Source organism: Coregonus clupeaformis, chromosome 8 (genome assembly GCF_020615455.1).
Source record: "Coregonus clupeaformis isolate EN_2021a chromosome 8, ASM2061545v1, whole genome shotgun sequence".
Classification (NCBI taxonomy): domain Eukaryota; kingdom Metazoa; phylum Chordata; class Actinopteri; order Salmoniformes; family Salmonidae; genus Coregonus; species Coregonus clupeaformis.
In genome coordinates this window covers 52,959,033-52,983,427 of record NC_059199.1, presented here as the reverse complement: position 1 = coordinate 52,983,427, position 24,395 = coordinate 52,959,033, and the positions used below count along the sequence as shown (strand labels likewise).

General features: G+C 43.9%; 2 protein-coding genes across 3 annotated transcripts in view; one reads left to right on the top strand and one right to left on the bottom strand.

Moving 5' to 3' along the window:
- The first annotated feature begins 1,732 nt into the window (after nt 1–1,732).
- On the top strand, nt 1,733–5,775 carry LOC121571354 (purine nucleoside phosphorylase). The gene is made up of 6 exons (XM_041882763.2): nt 1,733–2,026; nt 3,232–3,401; nt 3,832–3,935; nt 4,220–4,395; nt 4,540–4,730; nt 4,920–5,775. Exons 1-6 carry the CDS (start codon nt 2,004–2,006, stop codon nt 5,135–5,137), a joined length of 882 nt encoding a protein of 293 aa, XP_041738697.2. The 5' UTR covers nt 1,733–2,003; the 3' UTR covers nt 5,138–5,775.
- Nucleotides 5,776–6,352: 577 nt separating this feature from the next.
- Nucleotides 6,353–24,395, bottom strand: part of LOC121571353 (calpain-1 catalytic subunit-like) — a 37,396-nt gene continuing 19,353 nt past the window's right edge. Inside the window, exons 2-23 of one of the 2 annotated variants that reach the window (XM_045222073.1) lie at nt 22,992–23,013; nt 22,338–22,615; nt 21,489–21,558; nt 19,933–20,051; nt 15,134–15,267; nt 14,674–14,842; nt 13,010–13,093; nt 12,666–12,751; nt 12,359–12,433; nt 12,036–12,196; nt 11,778–11,938; nt 11,654–11,665; nt 10,675–10,886; nt 10,512–10,551; nt 10,323–10,388; nt 10,170–10,227; nt 9,841–9,905; nt 9,628–9,696; nt 8,666–8,744; nt 8,327–8,443; nt 8,081–8,139; nt 6,353–7,500 (exon numbers count right to left, since the gene is read on the bottom strand). In XM_045222073.1, the coding sequence (XP_045078008.1) occupies nt 7,474–7,500; nt 8,081–8,139; nt 8,327–8,443; nt 8,666–8,744; nt 9,628–9,696; nt 9,841–9,905; nt 10,170–10,227; nt 10,323–10,388; nt 10,512–10,551; nt 10,675–10,886; nt 11,654–11,665; nt 11,778–11,938; nt 12,036–12,196; nt 12,359–12,433; nt 12,666–12,751; nt 13,010–13,093; nt 14,674–14,842; nt 15,134–15,267; nt 19,933–20,051; nt 21,489–21,558; nt 22,338–22,615; nt 22,992–23,013 (2,163 nt within the window). In that variant the 3' untranslated portion in view covers nt 6,353–7,473. Of the gene's footprint in view, nt 7,501–8,080; nt 8,140–8,326; nt 8,444–8,665; nt 8,745–9,627; nt 9,697–9,840; nt 9,906–10,169; nt 10,228–10,322; nt 10,389–10,511; nt 10,552–10,674; nt 10,887–11,653; nt 11,666–11,777; nt 11,939–12,035; nt 12,197–12,358; nt 12,434–12,665; nt 12,752–13,009; nt 13,094–14,673; nt 14,843–15,133; nt 15,268–19,932; nt 20,052–21,488; nt 21,559–22,337; nt 22,616–22,930; nt 23,014–24,395 lie in introns of both variants that reach the window. The other variant, XM_045222074.1, reaches the window with a different exon arrangement.

Here is a 24,395-nt window from a genome sequence, read left to right as displayed (position 1 = left end):
CAATGTATGTTAGCGCTTTACCTCACCACTGTTGTGGTGTTTACTGTGTTCAGGACTAGTTGTTTTGACTGGAACTGTACAAAACTCCTCCCTGAGATTCTTGCCACTAAGTTTTGAATGCTAAATCCTAAAAAAGAGAGACCATATACATCATGTACTATTATGTCAAAGGGCTATTTAGGCTTAGGTAGGCCTTGTTTAACATTGTTGGTTTGAAGAGAGGCATTCTTTTGAGAGGCTTGGTTGAAGATTTTGTTGGCAAGTACATGAATAATAATCTAGTTATATGATAATAACAAAACAGCAACACAACAGTTATAGTTATAATAGTTAAGAATGAAGCAAAACTCATTTTTGATGGTGTAGGCCATTGTCATCCATCATGTTGACTATAGTGGAGCCAGGAACATGTAACAGCGTGTCATAAGTAAATCAAAAAACAATAAGAATGTGTTATTTATAACTCACTAAATTACCTTCCCGTCTATTGATATCACGCAGCTCCATATCAAAGGGTGTAAAGGGGACTGTTTATATTGACAACCCCTGCTGCTACTTGCTGTTTATTATCTATGCATAGTCACTTTACCTCTACCTACATGTACAAATTACCTCGACTAATCTGTACCCCCGCACATTGACTTGGTACCGGTACCCCCTGTATATATTATCTTTATTGTTATTTTATTGTGTTACTTTTTTTTATTTTATAATTTAGATTATTTAGTAAATATTTTCTTAACTCTATTTCTTGAACTGCATTGTTGGTTAAGGGCTTGTAAGTAAGCATTTCACGGTGAGGTCTACACCTGTTGTATTCGGTGCATGTGTCAAATAAGATTTAATTTGATTTTATATAGCCTATAAGGAAGTTATATAATCTTACTATCTGGCACACTATCTCACCAAGTGTCAAATAACTCTTTTTATTGCCCTTACACTATGTACAAAGTGGTAGCCTACACAAAAAATGGAGGAAAGAGCGAGGTGGTGTCCATCACACATGGATAATTTCACTCGTTTTAGAGCTTATTTCTTATATTTCGAAAAACTGGTAGATCCAAAGATTTCAAAAGTATTGAGGGACTTTTCTCTGTCTTTGCTAATTCCTGCCAAAGTTCAGGTTGCAACATTTTTGCATGGGTTTTGTGTGCGCCTGCACTTGTTTTCTTTGAGTCTGTCTGTGCCTATAACCCAAATAATGCAATAATCATCTGTGGGTTGTGATGAGACAAGTATATTGAGTCACGCGTGATGTTCAAAACAAAAGCATCATTCATGTGCAGGATGCTGAGTCACTTCCTTATGTGAATCCCCATCATATCATATATTGTCTTAACATCGAGGAAAATGATGAAAAATAGACAAGAAGTTAGGATACGATTTTTTACTGTCCCTTTTTCAAATTATCAACAGCAGATGGTTCATGTGAAACGTGTGATACAATCAGTAGCCTAGACCCTAGGCTACACCCCTTGATTGACAAATATTTATTTGAAGCTTCTGATGTGTAGACCCTTCTGAAGATGCTTCTCAGGATTTGGCCTAGAATAAACTCAAACTGATGTGTAACATATTTCCACTAGTCACAGTGCATTCTTTCTGTCCAAAATTCCGTAATTTAAGGAGGTGTGTTGTGCAGACCAATCCAACCCTCGGGATCTATTTGCGTCACTCGGGGGGAGGGGTAACAGAGAGGGGCTCCGTCTATAATTACGCCGCTGATTGAACACTGATCAGAGACACGAGCGCCTAGGCATTTTAACCGTTAACTGGTAGACTACTAAACAGCTCAACGGTTTTCAACTGAAGATTTTCACCGTTGAAACGACATAACATTATTATAAGTAGGCCTACCACTTTAATGTATTTATTTTAAGTCTTAATTTACATTTTAAAGGAATTTTCCCGCTTGACGTTTTGCCGCCAGTCAAGTCTATCTGCTGCGGTTTCATTAAGCCAATTGATAAATCGCTGCTTTTGAGAGGATTCATTACTTCAACATGTTTCCAGAGTCAAGCACCGGGTGAGTAGTAAGACTAATAGGAAACTAATAGGACTAATAGGAAATTGCATCATTCTATCATTTAATCGTTCTATCATTGTATTTAACTAACAGTACTCACCCGCAACTTTTATTCAAACGTGACGCTACTGTAGGCCTATCCCACATGGTCAAGTGTGCACGTGGAGGAAATAGTATGTGTTTTTTTAGATGAAACACCAGAAATTGAATTCTGTGGATCCGACCACTCACGTGCGACGGGGGCAGCAGATGGAGTTTGATATTTTCATTGAGATTAAACGATAGTTGAAATCATATATCGATTTTTTTAAAGATCCTCCCATTCAAAAAACTCTATAGAAGCAGAATAGCAGGTGAGGTCGGAGCGCACTTGGCTGCCGAACATGATTTGTATTATACAAGACAGATGTGGGGTGTGGAAATTCTAATGGGAAAGGGTGCACCCCTATTAGCCAACATCATTTCTGAAAATAAATAAATCAAACGTAAACCTACTGTAGGCTATAATAAATTGTTCAGAATAGCCTAATAGTCAATTCACTCAATTTACTCTTATATATTGTAGCATAATATTTGATTAAATAATGTGTATCTTACACTTTAATTCACAGTTATTCTGTTAGCAGGTGTTTGACAATTTAGTAATGCAACTTAACTTGAGATAGGCTACAGCCTCATTTATGAGGTGGGCTCAGGTTTATGGTTATGGTTAGGCTATATAGTGTACAATAAAACCATATAGACTTTTTTTCATAATATGGTGGTTCTTAGAAAAGGGTGTGTGTTTAAGGTCAAAGTTGATACTCAGATAAGATAACATAACTAACTAATATAGGCTTGAACAATAGGGTGTTATAGTAGGCTAAACCTGTGGGCTGTGTGTTGTGTTGACCTTTGTGAAAGGCAAAGGAGAAGAATTACTTCATTGTGACTCCGATGGAATGTGTGTGTGTGCATGTGTTTGTGTCCTTAGGAGATTCCACACTATGGAGGCTCACACTCATTAACACACAGACTTAGATTACTGCTCAGAAAACATCTGTTTAATAAGGACACACACTTCAACTTCCCATAGACGCTCTGAAACAACCCGTGGCATATCAGCTATGTGTTCGTGATCGTATTGACCATGGCATCTATTGGTTTTAAGTATTAGTATAAGTGTAAGTAAATTCTATTCTAACATATATCTCTGTCGTTTTCAGGTACAGCTATGAGGACTGCAAGGCCACAGCAGACTGGCTGTTGGCCCAGACCGCCGTTCGCCCCGTGGTGGGCATCGTGTGTGGTTCAGGAATGGGAGGACTGGCTGACATGCTGAAAGACCAAGTGGCCTTCAACTACATGGACATCCCCAACTTCCCCCAGAGCACAGGTATGTACTAGTAATGTATATCTATCTGTCTTGTTTTCTTATTTGGTGAATCTACATTGCAGATGTATAGGGCAAGGTATATGGGGTCTGCATTGGCCGTGTGACTTAACCAGGTAGAATTCTGGGCTCAGGTTATAGCCTATGAAAAACACCTGCACTCTTAGAAAAAAGGGTTCCAAAAGGGTTATTTGGCTGTCCCCATAGGAGAACCATTTTTGGTTCCAAGTAGAACCCTTTTTGGTTCCATGTAGAACCCTCTGTGGAAAGGGTTCTACATGGAACCCAAAAGGGTTCACCTATGGGGACAGCCAAATAACTATTGTATGTTCTAGATAGCACCTTTTCTTCTAAGAGTGTGGTTCTATAAGATGTTTTCTGATTGGTTGCCGTGAGTTGTCTGTGCATTCTAATTGGTTGTTGTGTGTTACAGTGCACGGCCATGCTGGACGCTTGGTGTTCGGGACGCTGAAGGGAAGGCCATGCGTGTGCATGCAGGGACGCTTCCACCTGTACGAGGGATACGCCATCCAGAAGGTACGTCTATCATGTCTGTCTACCAACATACCATGTAGCTACTGTAGGATTCAGACATGCGGAGGATGTAGAGGAGATAGATTCATTATAATGCCTTAATTAAGGGGCAATATGCTTTGCAACAAGACGAGTCAGTCAAATACACACAGATAAAATATTAAATATACAGTACATAGAAGAGAATAAAAACAGAGTATTAAATCAACTAGCCTATATTAGAATATCCACATTTTAGCTGTATATTGTAATGTATAATACCAGTGTATTTGTGATGTGTGTTCCAGATCACCCTGCCCATGCGTATCTTCAGCTTGCTGGGTGTAGAGACGGTCATCCTGACCAACGCTGCTGGCGGTCTCAACCAGGACTTCAAAGTGGGAGACATCATGATCATGAAAGACCACATCAACATGCCCGGCTTTGCTGGCAACAACCCACTTGCTGGATCAAACGACGACAGGTGGGCTTGGAAAGTGTGTCTGTGTGTGTGTGTGTGTGTGTGCTTGCGTGACAGATACTTGTTTTGAATTTCTTTGCATTCACAATAGTTATGTGGCATTGAGGTGTAACCATCTCTAATTTCCTTCCTCCCTCGCTTTCCTAGGTTCGGTGTGCGGTTCCCCTGTATGTCTGACGCGTACGACAGAGAGCTGCAGCAGCTGGCTGTGGATGTGGGACAGGAACTGGGCTACGGTGACTTCCTGCGTGAGGGCGTGTACTGCGTCCTGGGCGGGCCCTCGTTCGAGACCATCGCGGAGTGTCGCATGCTGCACAAACTGGGAGCTGATGCTGTCGGTAAGTCTCATCTCTCCCCTGCCTTCCCTCTTGGAATAGTTTTAATCACAAGACCTTCACAATGCTCCTTTTATTGCATTTGACACATTGAACTCAAAAGCTTCTCTTATATTGAGGAAACATAACTGATGCGGTTATCAAACGTATTATCCCCATGTCTGCACTGCTCTAACGTTCTCTCTCTCCCAGGCATGAGCACGGCTCACGAGGTGATCGCGGCGCGTCACTGCGGCATGCGTGTGTTCGCCCTGTCCCTGATTACCAACAAGGCTGTGATGGACTACGACAGTGAGGAGAAGGCCAACCATGAGGAAGTCCTGGAGACAGGCCAGCACCGCGCCATCCAGCTGGAGAAACTGGTCTCTACCATGGTCACCCGCATGGAATACAACACCACCAACGCCTAAATGAACGAATGGAATCAACCACCAAACTCATCTAAATAGAATTCCTACAATGGGAATCCCATTCAAGTCAATGGGTGGACTGGCGGCCATTTTGAGTGTACCAATGAAGGGTAAGTCAAATTGCCATGGTCTGAGGTGCAAAACCCATTCTAGGAATTCTATTTCTATGGTAAAACTGGCTCTGGATCAGTAGAAACCGACAGCCTTGAAGTTATGAAACCCAATGACCTGCTTGTGACACAACGATGCCTGATCTGAGAGCTGTGTGGAACAGTCACTTACTGGCTGACCTCTCACCCCTCACAGTCCCTCTTTTTAAAACATTCTTCCCATTTTCAAGACGAAAGTGTACATTCCTGCCATGAGCGGCTCTGCAGGCCGTCTCAATTTTTGTTTTTTTTATTGTATTGTTATTATTATTATTGTCTATTATAAGTTGATACTGTTAACTTAATATTGATCTGCAGGTGTAAATGTCTTGATTTAACTTAACAATGAGAAACCAATGAATCTGCTGTACGTCTTAACATATGTATCCTGTTTATAATGTACATTAGCTGTTGACGTAAAGTATTATTTCCGCTCTTGTTCTTTTTTAATATGAATGTGCTTACTAAAGTTTATATTTATTGATGTGATCAAGTCTTTGGTTTTATTGAGGGCGATTGGAGGATTTATTGTTCAATGATACCAAAGATTGTCTATTATAGTGACAAGATAGTCGAGTGGCCGCTCTAACAATGGAAATACATGTCCTCAAAGATGGAAGGCAGGCGGGAGGAGGTGGGACCATTCTAGCCAATGAGAGGGCAGATACGCATGTGAACAACTGGCACAACTAAGTAGTTTTCCTCAAAGTTGCTGGAATGCCACCACTTACATCAGTACATTTTGTAACAACCGAAACATTCCATTCGATCAAATAAGCTTAATGTAATTCGACACGCTCTCATAGACCTCCATACAAAAATCCCCACTTGGTCTGTTTCTCACAGAGACAGATTTTAGGCAGAGTAAATCCTCTCGCTTCACATTTTCCCCTCTGATACTCAATTATGTGTGAATTATAAGTTCAGAAAAGTTTGAGGAAGAAACTTGAGTATTCTTCATGGGTTGATAGATTTACAATAGGACACATTCCATGAGTCTGATATTGATTTTAGAAGAGATTTTAGCTTTGCTCAAAATCCAAATTATGGCATATCCACATGAATATAATTGTGTTCAGGAAAAGTTTATTGAAGTTTTGTAAAGATAGAAATGGAGAAGGTACATAATTCCATAATAAGAAAAAGCATAACACAATTCCAGAGTGTACACTGTAAACAACAGTCGTGATTGCATAGTGCATATAATACATTTTAGCATTCATCTACACAGAAAAATGGCAACTATAGAATGTCATGGCAATAAAAGTGTCATACTGTTTCTGGTTCCCTCAGTCTCATAGCCTATTTGGCAAAATGTCTCCAACTCTGTTATTTACCTTCCTCCATCCATGAACACATCTGACATATCATGCGATCAGGTTGAGGCCTGCTATTCCAATCAAAATCAGTCATCGCTTATAACCTACATCCCAAATACTAAAACACAAATAAAATACCCACTGGGCACACACTGGTTGAATACATTGTTTCCATGTCATTTCAATGAAATTACGTTGAACCAACGTGGAATAGACGTTGAATTGACATCTGTGCCCAGTGGGTAGTTTCATGTTCCCCTTGAACACTAAAATAAATTGAAGATAAAAAGGTGGGATATCCTTGAAATGTCTGTGGCATCCATTAAAAATGAGGATATCAAGTTTTGAGTATGCAGCATTACAATGATAGTGTTTTTTTCCCACTGAAAAAAAATTGTCATGCCGGTGATTCGATCCTCTAAGGATGATGAAGTACTTCCAAATTACAACAGCACTTTGCCCTCTCTGCAGAGAAAATCCTTTTGACACAATAAACTCCATACTAACACCCCCATTGCCTATTCCTGAAAGGAATGTTGAAAATATGACAAGGCAATTGTGAAAATTGGCACAAGTAAAACAAAACCTTTAGGAAGTTTCCTTCCTATCCAATAGGAGGCAGTATCAAAATTCCCTGCCGTCTTCCTCTATGTTATGGTGCCATGTGAGTAGAGTTGTCTCCCTCTGTTTCTAAGGTAACAGGCAATGCTTTGGCACATGATGATCCCCATATTAAATGTTGTAAACATTACTAGTTCTTTTTTTAAAATCCATGGATCTCTGCAGCGCAGAGAGGAAGAGCCAGAGAAAGGCACTTCAGAAATGACATTAGTGTAGCCTGGTGCAATAACATCTGAGTCCATCATCTCTAGGCAAACATGGTCAGGGTGATCCACTGTAGACAGAGGAGGAGGAGAGATAGAGAGAGAGAGAAATGCAGAGAGAGAGTAGAGAGGAGGGGGAGAGATAGAGAGACAGTAGAGAGAGATGCAGAGAGAGAGTAGAGAGGAGGGGGAGAGATAGAGAGACAGTAGAGAGAGATGCAGAGAGAGAGTAGAGAGGAAGAGAGAGCGAGACAGTAGAGAGGAAGGGGAGAGATAGAGAGTAGAGAGAGATGCAGAGAGAGAGTACAGAGGAGGGGGAGAGAGAGAGAGTACAGAGGAGGGGAAGAGAGAGAGTAGAGAGAGATGCAGAGAGAGAGTACAGAGGAGGGGGAGAGAGAGAGAGTAGAGAGGAGGGGGAGAGATAGAGAGAGAGTAGAGAGAGATGCAGAGAGAGAGTAGAGAGGAGGGGGAGAGAGAGCACATTTACTTCATCAGAACATTGCTCATTATGAATAGTGACATAAGAATCACATAACAAGCAACCCCTTTCAACTGTGTAGGCTAGATATGACTGAGACATAACACTCTTATACTCCCATCAACTGAAAAAAAAAAAACTAACAGATGAGAGATAGAAATGTGAGATCTGACCTGGAAGAAGTTGAGTTGTATGACTCCATCAGCATCTGTGTCCATCGTCTTGAAGGTTTCTGTAGGTACAGTAGAGTATTGAAAGTCAGCTAAAACACTCATCTAAATGTAAAGCACCCATATGAATATGACATTCACTATTCTGAACATTGGGATCAAGATCATACATCATTGGCCAATCTGAAACGTCAGTGTAAAATATACCTTATACAGGACATCGTATGGATGATGGATAACTGTACTCACTGAACATGGTCTCCAGCCTAACCAGGCAGGTAACAAAGTTGTCAAAGTCAACTGTCAAGTCAGCCTCAGTGTAGCGCAGAATGATCAGCTGGAACAGGTGGTTGGTCAGCTTGAAGCCTGATGACACAGACAGAGAAAGAACAAAGGCAGGAACCATTTAAAAGGGGTTTAAACCAGCTAGATATGCTTTCGTAGAGAACAATAAGTCAAACGTATGAATTTCTATTTTATGTTATTGTCGGTTAGTCAGGTGTCCTTACTATGGCTAAATCAAAATAGTGATGATGCACTACAAAAGAAACAGATTGGGGTTTAAGGGAAGGAGGGACTGTACTGTACCTGCCGCCTCCAGGGCCATCCTCATCTCATAGGAACTCATGGTGCCTGACTTGTCCAGGTCAAACTGACGGAATACAGTCTGGTGGAGGGATGGAGACAGAGAGAGAAAGAGAGACGGAGAGAGACAGAGAGAGAGACAAGGATAGACAGAGAGAGAGAGAGAAACAAGAAGAGACAGAGAGAAACAAGGAGAGACAGAGAGAGAGAGACAAGGAGCGACAGAGAGAGAGAGAGAGAGAGACACAGAGAGAGAGAGACCAGAAGAAACAGAGAGACCAGGAGAGACAGAGAGAGAGTGAGAGAGAGACAAGGATAGACAGAGAGAGAGGGAGAGAGGAGAGAGAGAGAGACAGAGAGAGAGAGACAAGGAGCGACAGAGAGAGAGACAAGGAGAGACAAAAAGAGAGAGAGAGAACAGGAGAAACAAAGAGAGACCAGGAGAGACAGAGAGACAAGGAGAGACAGAGAGAGAGAGAGAGAGAGAGAGAGAGAGAGAGAGAGAGAGAGAGACCAGGAGAAACAGAGAGAGAGTGAGAGAGAGACAGAGAGAGGGGGAGAGAGAGACAGAGAGAGGGAGAGAGGAGAGAGAGAAACAAGGAGCGACAGAGAGAGAGAGAGAAAGAGAGAAACAAGGAGCGACAGAGAGAGAGACAAGGAGAGACAAGGAGAGACAGAGAGAGAGAAAGAGAAACAAGGAGAGCGAGAGAGACAATGAGAGAGACAATGAGAGAGAAACAAGGAGGCAGAGCGAGAGACAAGGAGAGACAGAGAGAGAGAGACAAGGAGAGGGAGAGAGAGACAAGGAGAGACGGAGAGGCAAAGACAGAGAGGGACAGAGATTGAGAGAGAAACTAGTGAAATGCTCTACTGAGACTGGACAAGGAACTAATGATGAGAGCGAAGGCTCAGTTCAAGAGAATGATGTAAGTGAATAGCAGAACAGGATTTATAGCTCAGCTCACCAGGTATCGTTTAATCTTCTCCCACAGCACGTGGAACTCTGCCAGTCCCAGTTTACCACTACCATCAGTCTGAAGGACACGGTCAAGGAACCCTGTTTATACAGACAGTCGTAGAGAAAGAGAGACCAGACAGAGAGACCAGACAGATGCAGAAAGACCAGACAGAGAGGACTAGTCATGTATAAACATTTGTTTGAAGTACACCAAGGATACATCCATCAGGTTGATCATAGTGCGACAAGCTTCTGGTCCAAATCCATCTGTCTTCAGATCTTTGTCTGTATGTGTGTGTGAGAGAGAGATAGAGAGAGAGAGAGAGAGAGAGAGAGAGAGAGATAGAGAGAGAGAGCACAAGAGAAGGAGAGATGATTTATATGCATCTGTAAAATCCAAATCTTTACATATTTCCACTAGAATTCCTGCCTGAAAAGTCAGACAGTGTGGGTCTCAGTTCGAAGGATTGTGAATGATCTCGAGTAGACTCACATATACAGAGATATACAGCACAATACTGTGTTCGAATTCTATTCCTATGGACTCACGCTTGCTGATGATCCTGTTGAGTATGGTCTGCAGCTCTGTGGCACTGATCTCCATGTCCTGTAGGCACAGAAACAGAAGATGAGGAAAGACTACATTTCCCATCAGCCCCTTCGCCCTGCTGTCCCCTCACTTCCCCTCCCTAGTCTCCTCACCTCCCCAGCCAGCTGTCTGAACAGACTCTTGAAGCCAGCGTCAATCTGGCTCTCGTCCAGCTGAGACTGAAACAGAGATACAGAGGAACGTCAACTCTTCTTTCTTGTTGGTAGGTCTGGTATCGGCATATTACAGTATGGGCTTATTTATCAAACATTTTGGATGCAGCCCTTGTCTCTTCCACTCACCTCTGCAGGAAGTTCAGCTGTGACGTCATCATCCAGCTCCCTAACACATACAGAAAAGAACACTAGTATCAATGTCCTTACATCAAATGTATCGCCTTTCTACCGTACATAATCTCCATCCTCTCATATTTCCTGTTCACCACTCTGTTTCCCTGTCACTCACTCTGAGTTGGCTGGTTTCTCAGAGAAGACCCTGAGGACGAAGTCTCCCTCCTTCTGGGGTTCGAAGGTGGAGGGGACGATTATGTACTCCCCGGCGGGCAGCTGGAAGCGAGAGCTCACCTCTCGCAGGTTGATGAAGAGCTCAGAGCGGGCGCTGGAACCGTGCGTCAGGAAGAAATCTCTCTTCAGGTGGACGCCTGATCTACCCACGTACTGAGAGTACAGAGAGGACAGAGAGAGCAGGGGGAAAATGCTGTGAGGGAGGTAAACTCACTAACACCTGACCTCTAACCCTTAACCCCTGATCTGCCCACATACTAAGGACAAAGGGCAGGGGAAAGCAGTATTTTTTTTACATTTTATGAGTGAGGTGAACCTAATTTAACTAGCGAGGTGAACCTAATTTAACTAGCGAGGTGGGAAAGCTCTGTGAGTGAATTTGTTTAATGACCTATAACACTTCACCTCTAACCCCTGTCCTGCCCACATACTGAGAGGACAGAGACAAAGGGAAAGCACTGTGCGCAAGTTAGTTCACGTCACAGAAGTTCAGTTAATTGTATCCCTTCTAGCTGAGCCTAACCTCTGACCTACTAGGCACTGTGGGGGAGGTGAACCCTCTGACCCCTGACCTCTAACCCCTGACCTTATGAGGACAACGCTACCAAAGAAATGCGGAGCATGCTACCATGCATCTCCATATGAGACAATTGGCTGTGAGCCTAAGCACAAGCTACATTGACCTTTGAGACATGCAGGTCAATATAGGCCTATTGGCTACATTTCACTTCAGCTATGACACACTGTCCAACAGGTTGTTAATGCACTGTCCAATAGGTTGTTAATGCACTGTCCAACAGGTTTTTAATGCACTAAATACCTCTCAAATACAGTTATGCTGTCCAACAAATTTTTCCATTTATTACACAGTTACCTCACAACCCAATGTAAGATAATCCTGGCCAGCAGAACACACATACCTCATTAGGAACCTGTAGAAAGACACAGAGAAAGACAGAAACATACAGTCAATTACTAGTTACTCAAAACACTGTCTTTGATATGTAAAACCCAATAGAAAGAAATAAAGAAAACGTCTCTTGCCTCGTAAATGGCAAATCCGATTGTCTCCATGTCCTTGCCTTCCTTGCGTTTCTTTCTCCGGTCCTTCTGCATCAGCGCCACCAGGAAGCTGCAATCTGACTGGCCGGCTGTGTCGGGGTGCTGCAAGTCAATCTTGAATTGTGGGTTGATCCAGAATGTGGCTAAGGATTGTGGGGGGAAAAGTTATCAGAATAAATATTTTAATCAACTGTGTACCACTTCTTTATTTCCTCCCTCCCTCCCTCCCTCCCTCCTTACCAGGGAAGTTTCTGCAGCCCCCGGCCGTGCTGCCCCTCCTCCACTCCCCCTGGTAGACGGCTGAGCTCCACTTCTTCTGCTGGGTGGCCTCCAGGGCGTCTGCTGTCAGGTTACAGATCTCCAGACGTGTAAACTCACGCAGGAAGTCACTGAACGACATCCTGAGAGGAGGGATGGAGAGGGCGAGAGGTAGAAGGCAGGGAGGGAGACAAAGTGACAGTCTGTAATGTTTATGATGCAATAACTCACACATACTCTCAAGTATCATACCCAGAGGCCATCAGACCTTGGTGAAACAAATATACACACACACGCACACTCACCAGAACTCTCCGTCCTCACTGCGGTTCTGGAGTCGCCCTCTGACTGACCTGTCCACGCTCTCCCACTCTCTGGAGCTAAAAGATCCACAATGAAAATACATTTCTGACTGTATTCCATATCAACAGGGATAGAAAACTACTCTCACTAGTTATACAGTATGATATGTAATATGACACCTGTAGTATAAAATAACTCTCACTAGTTATACAGTATGATATGTAATATGACACCTGTAGTATAAAATAACTCTCACTAGTTATATGATATGTAATATGAGAGGTGTAAAGCGGTGCTTCTGTCTCTTACTTGTCGCTCCAGGCACCAGTCCACTCTATCTCTCCCCAGGGGTTGCGGATGCGGACCAGTTTGGTCATATTCCCCCTGTACACCACCTGATGGAGAGGGATACTGCATTACACAGATGTATAGTAACTGGGAAAATGGCCACCCTTTTGTAAATCAAACTGATGTCATTTGAAATTTGTTTGATGTAAAGGTAGACACATTAGTATTCGTTTCAACGCTGTCTTTTGTGTCCAATTAGATGGATGTAACTATTGTTCTCTCTGTTCAGAACTCCACTAACACATGATGCAGTTGGGGGAATTGACCCCTTAGTGCCACTCAAACCAGAGCAGTCATTGGCTCACCTCGTCGACCCCGGTCACTGAGTAGGCGTGACCTTTCACCAGCTTCTTAAAGGTCACAGCCTCCATGTCCTGACTACTGGTGATCTGGCGACAGAAGACAAGGTCAGGGTAAGCACTTCCCTGTACTGTTTACACCTGCTGTATCCTGTGCACGTGACAACTAAACTCAACAAAAAAAGAAACGTCCCTTTTTCAGGATCGTGTCTTTCAAAGATAATTCTCCAAAAACTCCAAATAACTTCACAGATCTTCATTGTAAAGGGTTTAAAATCACTGTTGCCCATGCTTGTTCAATGAACCATAAACAATCAATGAACATGCACCTGTGGAACGGTCGTTAAGACACTAACAGCTTACAGATGGTAGGCAATTAAGGTCACAGTTATGAAAACTTAGGACACTAAAGAGGCCTTTCTACTGACTCTGAAAAACACCAAAAGAAAGAGGCCCAGGGTCCCTGCTTATCTGCGTGAATGTGCCTTAGGCATGCTGCAAGGAGGCATGAGGACTGCAGATGTGGCCTGGGCAATAAATTGCAATGTCCGTACTGTGAGACGCCTAAGACAGCGCTACAGGGAGACAGGATGGGACAGCTGATCGTCCTCGCAGTGGCAGACCACGTGTAACAACACCTGCACAGGATCGGTACATCCGACCATCACACCTGCGGGACAGGTACAGGATGGCAACAACAACTGCCCGAGTTACACCAGGAACGCACAATCCCTCCATCAGTGCTCAGACTATTCGCAATAGGCTGAGAGAGACTGAGGACTTGTAGGCCTGTTGTAAGGCAGGTCCTCACCAGACATCACCGGCAACAACGTCGCCTATGGGCACAAACCCACCGTCGCTGGACCAGACAGGACTGGCAAAAAGTGCTCTTCACTGACGGGTTGCGTTTTTGTCTCACCAGGGGTGATGGTCGGATTTGCGTTTATCGTCGAAGGAATGAGAATTACACTGAGGCCTGTACTCTGGAGCGGGATCGATTTGGAGGTGGAGGGTCCGTCATGGTCTGGGGCGGTGTGTCACAGCATCATCGGACTGAGCTTGTTGTCGTTACAGGGAAGACATCCTCCTCCCTCATGTGGTACCCTTCCTGCAGGCTCATCCTGACATGACCCTCCAGCATGACAATGCCACCAGCCACACTGCTCGTTCTGTGCGTGATTTCCTGCAAGACAGGTATGTCAGTGTTCTGCCATGGCCAGCGAAGAGCCCGGATCTCAATCCCATTGAGCACGTCTGGGACCTGTTGGATCGGAGGGTGAAGGCTAGGGCCATTCCCCCCAGAAATGTCAGGGAACTTGCAGGTGCCTTGGTGGAAGAGTGGGGTAACATCTCACAGCAAGAACTGGCAAATCTGGTGCAGTCCATGAGGAGGAGATGCACTGCAGTACTTAATGCAGCTGGTGGCCACACCAGATACTGACTGTTACTTTTGATTTTGACCCCCCTTTGTTCAGGGACACATTATTCAATTTCTGTTAGTCACATGTCTGTGGAACTTGTTCAGTTTATGTCTCAGTTGTTGAATCTTGTTATGTTGATACAAATATTTACACATGCTAAGTTTGCTGAAAATAAACGCAGTTGACAGTGAGAGGACGTTTCTTTTTTTTATGAGTTTATGACATAATCTAACAAGTCTGAGTACTGACATCTATGGAGCAGCCCAGCAGCGATCCTCTCTCCACGGCCCGGCTGATGATACTGTAGAGGTCAGAGGGTGCTTTCCTCAGCTCGTACATCTCCGTCACCCCTCCTGTGAAGTCCTCAAAACCCTCTGACGTGCTGCCTCCCGACAGGGCCTCGTAACAGCCATTCAGCCTGCAACGAGGGTGGACAACTCTGTGTCAAAATACTATTTAAAAACATAAATCTCTGTACAATATACACACAGGACATATAGACATAATTTTACATAATTCAACGTAATTTTTATTTACATTTTGGTCATTTAGCAGACGCTCTTATCCAGAGCGACTTACAGATATCATAACCCATACCAACATATACAGAGTGAGAGAAATGCAAAGCCCATATATACATTTCAATCCTTCTAACCACCCTCTTCTCCTCTCTTTTTCTCCTTTCCTCCCATCCCTCCTCCCTCCTTACTTGGCGTAGGCTTTCTCCAGCAGGGCGCTCCAGAATTCTCCTCCCTCGGCAGAGTGAACAAACAGCAGCTTCCCATCCTTCACCGGCAGCCTGTCATCGATCACCACCTCCACCCACTCCCCATACTGCCAGAACTACAAAACACAGACAGTAGGGAGACTATCAGAACTACAACACACAGACCGTAGAACTACAAAACACAGACTGTAGAACTACAAAACACAGACTGTAGAACTACAAAACATAGACAGTTGAACTACAACACACAGACAGTTGAACTACAACACACATACAATAGAACTACAACACAGACAGTAGAACTACAACACAGACTGTAGAACTACAACACACAGACAGTAGAACTACAACACACAGATAGTAGGGAGCTCAATATCACCACCTCCACCCACTTTCCAACCTGCCACTGCAATCCGAATAGGGATAGGATGAAGTGAGATGCAGCTAAGCACTGATTTAAGGTCAGTTTAACATTTAGTGCCTTACTTTGCACAAGCACCTAGAACGAATACATTGAAGACATTTACATTTGACATTTCAGTCATTTAGCAGACGCTCTTATCCAGACAAGCTCTGATTTCCCCTCTAATGGTGAGGGTGAGCTGATCCCAGAACTGTGCCTAGGGGTAACCTCTAACCAGAGCGGAGTGTTTAGTCACTTACATCCAATGACCACCAAGGGGCAGAGGTGGCATTAGAACAATCTCATCATAGGGCTCAACAACAAAGAGGGAGGAACTAAGACTGAGTTAACAACCACAGGAATTTATGGCCAGATCTTGAGCAATCACGCTGTGAATACTCCTTCCAGTATTCAGGGGTTCCATGTATCCTGCCTACACCACTGTGATGTTAGTATGCTTTCAAAAGGGAGAAATACAGGCTGTCCAATAATGTATGTACCATTCTCCTCAGCTGCATGTAGTTGACTGATGCAGACCTACGGCAAGGCAATATAACTCCACCACCACCAAATCACATCAAGGACACCAGAACATTATATAGAGTTTTAGGTATATGGCTCTGGGATACACAAATGTAACAATACTAAAGTCATTTTTCTCAAGCTTCAAAACCAGCAGTTACAATGACACCTAATTAGATTCACACTGTTCTGACTCGTGACTCCCAAACAGTGGCAAGGGGAGGAGATGTAGAGCAGAGAGCCACAGCTGAGCTGTTATTTTGTGTGTGTGTGTGAGACAGAGAGCGATATATGGTTAATTTTGCATGCTCTGCAAGGCTAAAGGGACTGCTGGGACTGTGCGGTCGGGTCACAGAGTACGGTCGACCGCAGAACAGGATCATCCGACCGGCTGGGTTGACACAGAAGTATCACAACACCCCCTACCCCACCAACACACACAGAGGGGGAACCAAACTATGAGCCACTGTCTACTCTGTTAGCCTTTATGGGGCAAATCCTACATTGATGTCAAAATTTGACGTAGGTGGAAGTTAAGATTCGACTCTATCATAACTATATCTTACAGTATCTATTTAGCAGAGTTGGGGTCTGTTCCATATAAACTCCAATCAATTTGGGAACTGAATTGCATTCCAGTTCAACGGACAGGAGAATTGAACTGAAATTGACCCCAACATTATCACAACAATATCTGATATAAACACACCAGTGCTGGCTACAAGGAAAGTAAACCAAATAACTACATCTGTGTAGCGAGCTTGAGTGAGTGTAATCTGTCTTAGAGCCGCAGTACTTAAACTGCGCAGTTCATTTACCCTTTCAATTTCTGATAAGAATATCAACAACCTAGAGATTTCAAAACTGAAAATTACAGGCATACTGTAGTCTGTTTTAAAATACAGGATTTGTTTAGTCTCACAGCTCATCTCTGCGCCTAGCTAAGCTACCTACTGCATTCCCAGAGTCTGCAGTGCAGCACAGCACAGCTCCCCTTTTGTCTGGTTAAACCAATAAGAACATCCAATTACATTTGGGAGGATGAGTCACCCAGGCTTATGAGATCTGGCACAGGATCTCAAAAGAACACTGTATTATTGGGTTTAGACAGTGTTTGTGTGTGTTCTTGGTTTTACTATCTTTGTGGATAGTATAACAAGTACAATTCTGACAAGTGGGGACATTTCACCGGGTCCCCACAGAGAAAAAGGCTATTTTAGTGTGTTAGTAGTGTACTTCTGTGTGGTATGCAATTGTTATAGTACTGTGTTTGCATTAATGCATGTGTTCATGATGGGTGTGCTGTATTTAGCTTGGCTGCCTGCTGCTCAGTGTAGCAGCAGTAATGGTTACTCTGAATGACTGGGCAGTGGACAGTGGTCAGCACTAGGCTAGCAGGCTCCGTATTGGCTCACGTCTCTGTGTGTGTCTCTCCATCTCTGTCCTGGCACCCTGGCCCCCAGCTGAGTCTGACTCTATTAATGTGGGCAGCTGGCTGCCATCAAAGGGTTCAGTGAGAGGAAGGCTGAGTGAAAGTGAGGGCCGCTACAGTGGGCACACACACGGGTTAATCATGTGTAAAGTCCACCTGGTCGCCCATGCATGGGGACGTCCATTTAGAGGGCAACTGTGGTGTTGCTTTAAGGTCCCAGAGCTGAGTCCTATACAGAGATTGATAGGTGTGTCTCTGTGTCAGAGGATTGGTTTTGTGTACAAAGCAAAGGTCATCGTGATAAGGCCTGGCAAAAGCAGGAAGCTTGCCCCCCCCACCCGAAATACACACACACAAACACACATTAGGTTGGAGATGCTGGAGCAGAGGACAGCCGCAGTGCTGCGCCCAATGAGCAGTTTAGAGGGTGAAGCTCAAGGGAATATCGCCGGTATGTGGCACCTGAGATTGCCTCTGGTTGACGGCTCATTCCCCGCCAGAACTTCGAGTTCACTTCAAGAGTAGCTGAACATCTGTATTACTGTATATTATTATACAGTACCAGTCAAAAGTTTGGACACACCTACTCATTCCAGGGTTTTTCTTTATTTTTACTATTTTCTACATTGTAGAATAATAGTGAAGACATCAAAACTATGAAATAACACATATGGCATCATGTAGTAACTAAAAAAGTGTTAAACAAATCAAAATATATTTGAGATTTGAGATTCTTCAAAGTAGCCACCCTTTGCCTTGATGACAGCTTTGCACACTCTTGTCATTCTCTCAACCAGCTTCACCTGGAATGCTTTTGCAACAGTCTTGAAGGAGTTCCCACATATGCTGAGCACTTGTTGGCTGCTTTTCCTTCACTCTGCTGTCCAACTCATCCCAAACCATCTTAATTGGCCTGAGGTCGGGTGATTGTGGAGGCCAGGTCATCTGATGCAGCACTCCATCACTATCCCTCTTGGTCAGTTGCCATGTTGGTTAAGTGTGCCTTGAATTCTAAATAAATCCTTGACAGTGTCACCAGCAAAGCACCCCCACACCATCACACCTCCTCCTCCTCCATGCTTCACGGTGGGAACCACACATGCAGAGATTATCCGTTCACCTACTCTGTGTCTCACAAAGACACAGCGGTTGGAAACAAATATCTCAAATTTGGACTCATCAGACCAAAAGGACAGATTTCCACCGGTCTAATGTCCATTGCTCGTGTTTCTTGGCCCAAGCAAGTCTCTTCTTACTATTGGTGTCCTTTAGTAGTGGTTTCTTTGCAGCAATTCGACCAAGGTCTTCCGAGTGGCGCAGTAGTCTAAGGCACTGTATCGCAGTGCTAGCTGTGCTACTAGAGATCCTGGTTCAAATCCAGGCTCTGTCGTAGCCGGCCGCGACCGGGAGACCCATGGGGCGGCGCACAATTGGCCCAGCGTCGTCCAGGGTAGGGGAGGGAATGGCCGGCAGGGATGTAGCTCAGTTGGTAGAGCATGGCGTTTGCAACGCCAGGGTTGTGGGTTTGATTCCCACAGGGGGCCAGTATGAAAAAAATAAAAAAATAATGTATGCACTCACTAACTGTAAGTCGCTCTGGATAAGAGCGTCTGCTAAATGACAAAAATGTAATGAAGGCCTGATTCACACAGTCTCCTCTGAACAGTTGATGTTGAGATGTGTCTGTTACTTCAACTCTGTGAAGCATTTATTTGGGCTGCAATTTCTGAGGCTGGTAACTCTAATGAATTTATCCTTTGCAGCAGAGGTAACTGGGTCTTCCTTTCCTGTGGTGGTCCTCATGAGAGCCAGTTTCATCATAGTGCTTGATGGTTTTTATGACTGCACTTGAAGAAACTTTCAAAGTTCTTGACATTTTCCGGATTGACTGACCTTCATATCTTAAAGTAATGATGCACTGTCATTTCTCTTTGCTTATTTGAGCTGTTCTTGACATAATATGGACTTGGTCTTTTACCAAATAGGGCTATCTTCTGTATACCCACCCTACCTTGTCACAACACAACTGATTGGCTCAAACGCATTAAGAAGGAAAGAAATTCCACAAATTAACTTTTAATAAGGCACACCTGTTCATTGAAATGCATTCCAGGTGACTACCTCATGAAGCTGGTTGAGAGAATGCCAAGAGTGTGAAAAGCTGTCATCAAGGCAAAGGGTGGCTGCTTTGAAGAATCTCAAATATAAAATATATTTTGATTTGTTTAACACTTTTTTGGTTACTACATGATTCCATATATGTTATTCCATTGTTTTGATGTCTTCACTATTATTCTACAATGTTGAAAATAGTTCAAATAAAGAAAAACCCTGGAATGAGTAGGTGTGTCCAAACTTTTGACTGGTACTGTATATTATCGTATAGATGGTCAAATCAGAAACAGGAAGTGAGTGTGTGATGACCTGGAAGTGGAAGATGCCAGTGTACTGGCCTCCAAAGTCCTGACCATGAGGCACCACTCTGTGGAGAAGGTTGTCGTTCAGAGTCAACGAGGCTATGGCTGCCAGCAACCAGCAGTCACCTGAAACACACACACACACACACACACACACACACACACACACACACACACGTACACAAGCAGGCACACACACAAAATATTACATCAGTCATAGGTAGACTGTGTTAATGATATCAATGCATTGTATCAGTCCCTTAGTCGTTAGAGTTTTTTCTGACCGCCTGGAAATACTCTGGCCGCTAGTCATAGCATACAAGTAACGCCAAGAGTTTTTCCTGATCTAGTAACACGGTAAGGAAAAACACCTGGCCCTGTTCATCATTCATCTCTTCAAAAGTTCCCAACTGTTCTTCTTTTGAATAATTTCTAGCCTCAAGGCTAGGTGAAGCTAACTGACAACAACATGTCATCTTACACATGACTTATTCATTACAGATAGATACTGCAGTCTGTTCCTCACTGCTGTGGGAACGGAGCACTTCAGGCTTAAGTGGTGAAACCTTGAATGCACCTCATAAGGAAACCGTAAAGAGAGAGGGTTCAGAGCATCTGTTAACACACACTTCATCCTGACGCTATGAAACCTCCAAGGAGTGTGTTTGAATTTGAACTGTCTGGACCTATGCTGATTCAATCACTAGACCTACCGCAACTTTAAGAGAAGAGGCTATATAATACAATGCCCATGCAGGGTAGAGGCATAGGCTCAAAAGCCCACAGGAGACACCAAGGTTGGGTTCGGCATGGCATGCTGTTCTGTTAGGTTGCTTCCTGTTATTTGGAAGTTCTTGTGGAAAACAGTAGAAAATGTATGTAAATAATGTATATTAGTAATGAAGGTTAATAATGACTGTGAAAAATTAAAGAAGCAGTACTACAATGTGACGTCATCTATAAATATGGGTGAATGCCTATTGTTATCCAAACGCTGACCAAGGCTGTCTGCTACTGCTAAAAATACATTCAAACTTAAAAGAATATTCCAGTGAGTGCAGGTTTTTTCCTTTTCTCGGATGTATGCCTTTTGAATCCGGCACCCAAATACTTTTTGCTACTAAACACTTTAGAGTTGAGCACGCCACTTCCTCTTTCTGGGCTTGGCATGCCCCATATTTAAGAGAGGTATGCAGCTCTCTCCCAGTTAACTCAGCATTTTATTCAGTACCAAGCGATGAGAAGACTTTCAAATCAACCATTCAGCTCAGTGTTTAGTATGTGATACAGTACCAGGCAACATGTATACCTTTCCTATGTTTACTGTAGAGGTGGTATAGTACCAGTGCATGTCAGCCAGAGGGAGGTTGTTCATTTGTTTAAAGATGTGAGAAAGCAGAGCAGAGTATAAATTATGCATCCCCTACAGTGTTTAGAGGAAAACACAACACAAGAGTACCAAGATAGCAATCAAATCTCTGAGCTTACCAAAAGGCAGCATCATAATCACACACAAATCAAATAAAATCTCTCTCTCTCTCTCTCTCTCTCTCACTCACTCACCTAAAGCTCCCTGGCAGATATCAGTGCGAGTGGCTCCATCCACTATGAACTGGGGACGGGTACAGATCTCCTGTAAAAAGAAAGAGAGAGGGGGAGAGAGAAAGAAAAAGAGAGAAAGGGGAAGAGAGATGGGGAGAGAGAACAAAGAGAGCGGTAAGATATGCAAGGTTGTTGTTGCTCACAAACATGCACATACACACGTGCACACACAGCAGTGACAGGTAGGCCGACATTTCACTTTTTTCTTTCACCACAGTGTTGACACTGCAGCACTGGTAATCCCTGTCATCCTTGTTGTCATGGCGAATGGAGTCCTCATCAATCACACAAGTGACTCATAGAATATATTATAAAAGCAATAACTCTTTGGATGAGACATTCCTGCTAAACTATAGAGTAATGCATCTACTCTCTCCGCCTCCCAACCATCCCTCATCCACAGTTAACTCAACACAGAACAGCGTGAGAGCTAGTTAGCTAAGCTATGAAAAGCTCTTTCCGCATTTTGAGCTGCAGAGAAGCGCAGTACGGTGTTTGTTCTCTCCAGGGATGTCAATAATACAGTTCTGAGGGGCGAGGTGCTGGAGGAGATGCATTATGGAAGAGAATGAGGAGAGACGGAGTGTGAAGAGCATTAGGATAGACAGGCACGCCACACGAGTCATCTGAGAATAGTCTTTAGTCTTATATAATACTTATAGGGCGCCTTTAAGGATCAGGACTAAGATTCATCTCAGTAAGGTTCAGATACGGTCTAGGTTCAGTAGGTGAGTTTTTCCTGGTCAGGTAATATGCAAGAGGCTCAGTAAGTATAAGGAACAGGCAGTCCTAGCCACAGTATCATCTCACCGTAGGTCTCATCCAGCGTACTCCCTGGGTCTTGGAGGAGCGTGGTCCCAACTCATTGAACCCCAGAGAGGAGGCGGCGCAGGGGAACAGGCTGTCCTCATACAGGCTGCGGCTCTGGAGGCACCGGGCCCTCAGCGACTCAAAGTCCTGTCCCTGGAACTTGACTGCATTGTGGTTCTGGCCCAGACCCTCGTCCCGGTCCCACTGGCTCCGCAACTTGGCGGCCATCCCTGACGCATACACCTGCTCCATTCTCACCTCGCCGTAGTCGTAGTTGGCTGTGGCAGAGGTCAAAGATCAAAGATAATCCAGGGAGCCAGTCAGGGAGGAGGTTAATGGATGACGTCCAATTAGGAATCAGACAGAGAACAGCGACAGCCAATTATGAGGTGTGAATTGTAGATGAGGTGGTGATAATAGGCTGTGACAGGCAGATGGCTTAACGGAGAGCAGTGACAGTCCTAGTCATGTAAAAAGTGACAGAGTGGGGACTGGAAGATGGGCTCAGAAGGAAGACGTTTTCTTCACAGCACCAGGCAGATCTCAGAGCCACGGCAACAATATAAAACAATTCACTGATTGGCTGGCTGTACCTTTAGCAGACAGGGCTCAGAAGCCAATAGAATGAGATGAGATTCAGCGAGTTGGCTGTACCTTGTTGTCCCACCAAAAGCCCCTGGAGAAGAAAGAGAGAGAGAGAAATTAGTGAAATTCAAAACGCATAAATATCTGCTCATGTCTAACTCCTCTAAGAATCTATACTTCATTCAAATACAGCCTCTACAGCTCTGTGCAGCACGGACAAAAGAAACAAGATACACATAGCTTGAGAGAGTTAGCAAATAGCACATTGCCCCCCTCCCCCTGCCTCCTATAAAATGTCAACCGGCCGTGCACGCTATCTAGCAGGAGGATTCCACTGGGATTACTCACAATAATAGTCAATAATGTTCTGAGAAGCATATGTTTCTTAGAGCTTGGTGAGAGCGTGGTTGTCCTATGGTTATTTTGCATGCAACCTTCCCACAACTTTCTGTGAATGGTGCAGATTACCCAGCTAGCACATAACCTTCTGAGAACTACAGTGGGGGAAAAAAGTATTTAGTCAGCCACCAATTGTGCAAGTTCTCCCACTTAAAAAGGTGAGAGAGGCCTGTAATTTTCATCATAGGTACACGTCAACTATGACAGACAAAATGAGAAAAGAAAATCCAGAAAATCACATTGTAGGATTTTTAATGAATTTATTTGCAAATTATGGTGGAAAATAAGTATTTGGTCAATAACAAAAGTTTCTCGATACTTTGTTATATACCCTTTGTTGGCAATGACACAGGTCAAACGTTTTCTGTAAGTCTTCACAAGGTTTTCACACACTGTTGCTGGTATTTTGGCCCATTCCTCCATGCAGATCTCCTCTAGAGCAGTGATGTTTTGGGGCTGTCGCTGGGCAACACGGACTTTCAACTCCCTCCAAAGATTTTCTATGGGGTTGAGATCTGGAGACTGGCTAGGCCACTCCAGGACCTTGAAATGCTTCTTACGAAGCCACTCCTTCGTTGCCCGGGCGGTGTGTTTGGGATCATTGTCATGCTGAAAGACCCAGCCACGTTTCATCTTCAATGCCCTTGCTGATGGAAGGAGGTTTTCACTCAAAATCTCACGATACATGGCCCCATTCATTCTTTCCTTTACACGGATCAGTCGTCCTGGTCCCTTTGCAGAAAAACAGCCCCAAAGCATGATGTTTCCACCCCCATGCTTCACAGTAGGTATGGTGTTCTTTGGATGCAACTCAGCATTCTTTGTCCTCCAAACACGACGAGTTGAGTTTTTACCAAAAAGTTATATTTTGGATTCATCTGACCATATGACATTCTCCCAATCCTCTTCTGGATCATCCAAATGCACTCTAGCAAACTTCAGACGGGCCTGGACATGTACTGGCTTAAGCAGGGGGACACGTCTGACACTGCAGGATTTGAGTCCCTGGCGGCGTAGTGTGTTACTGATGGTAGGCTTTGTTACTTTGGTCCCAGCTCTCTGCAGGTCATTCAC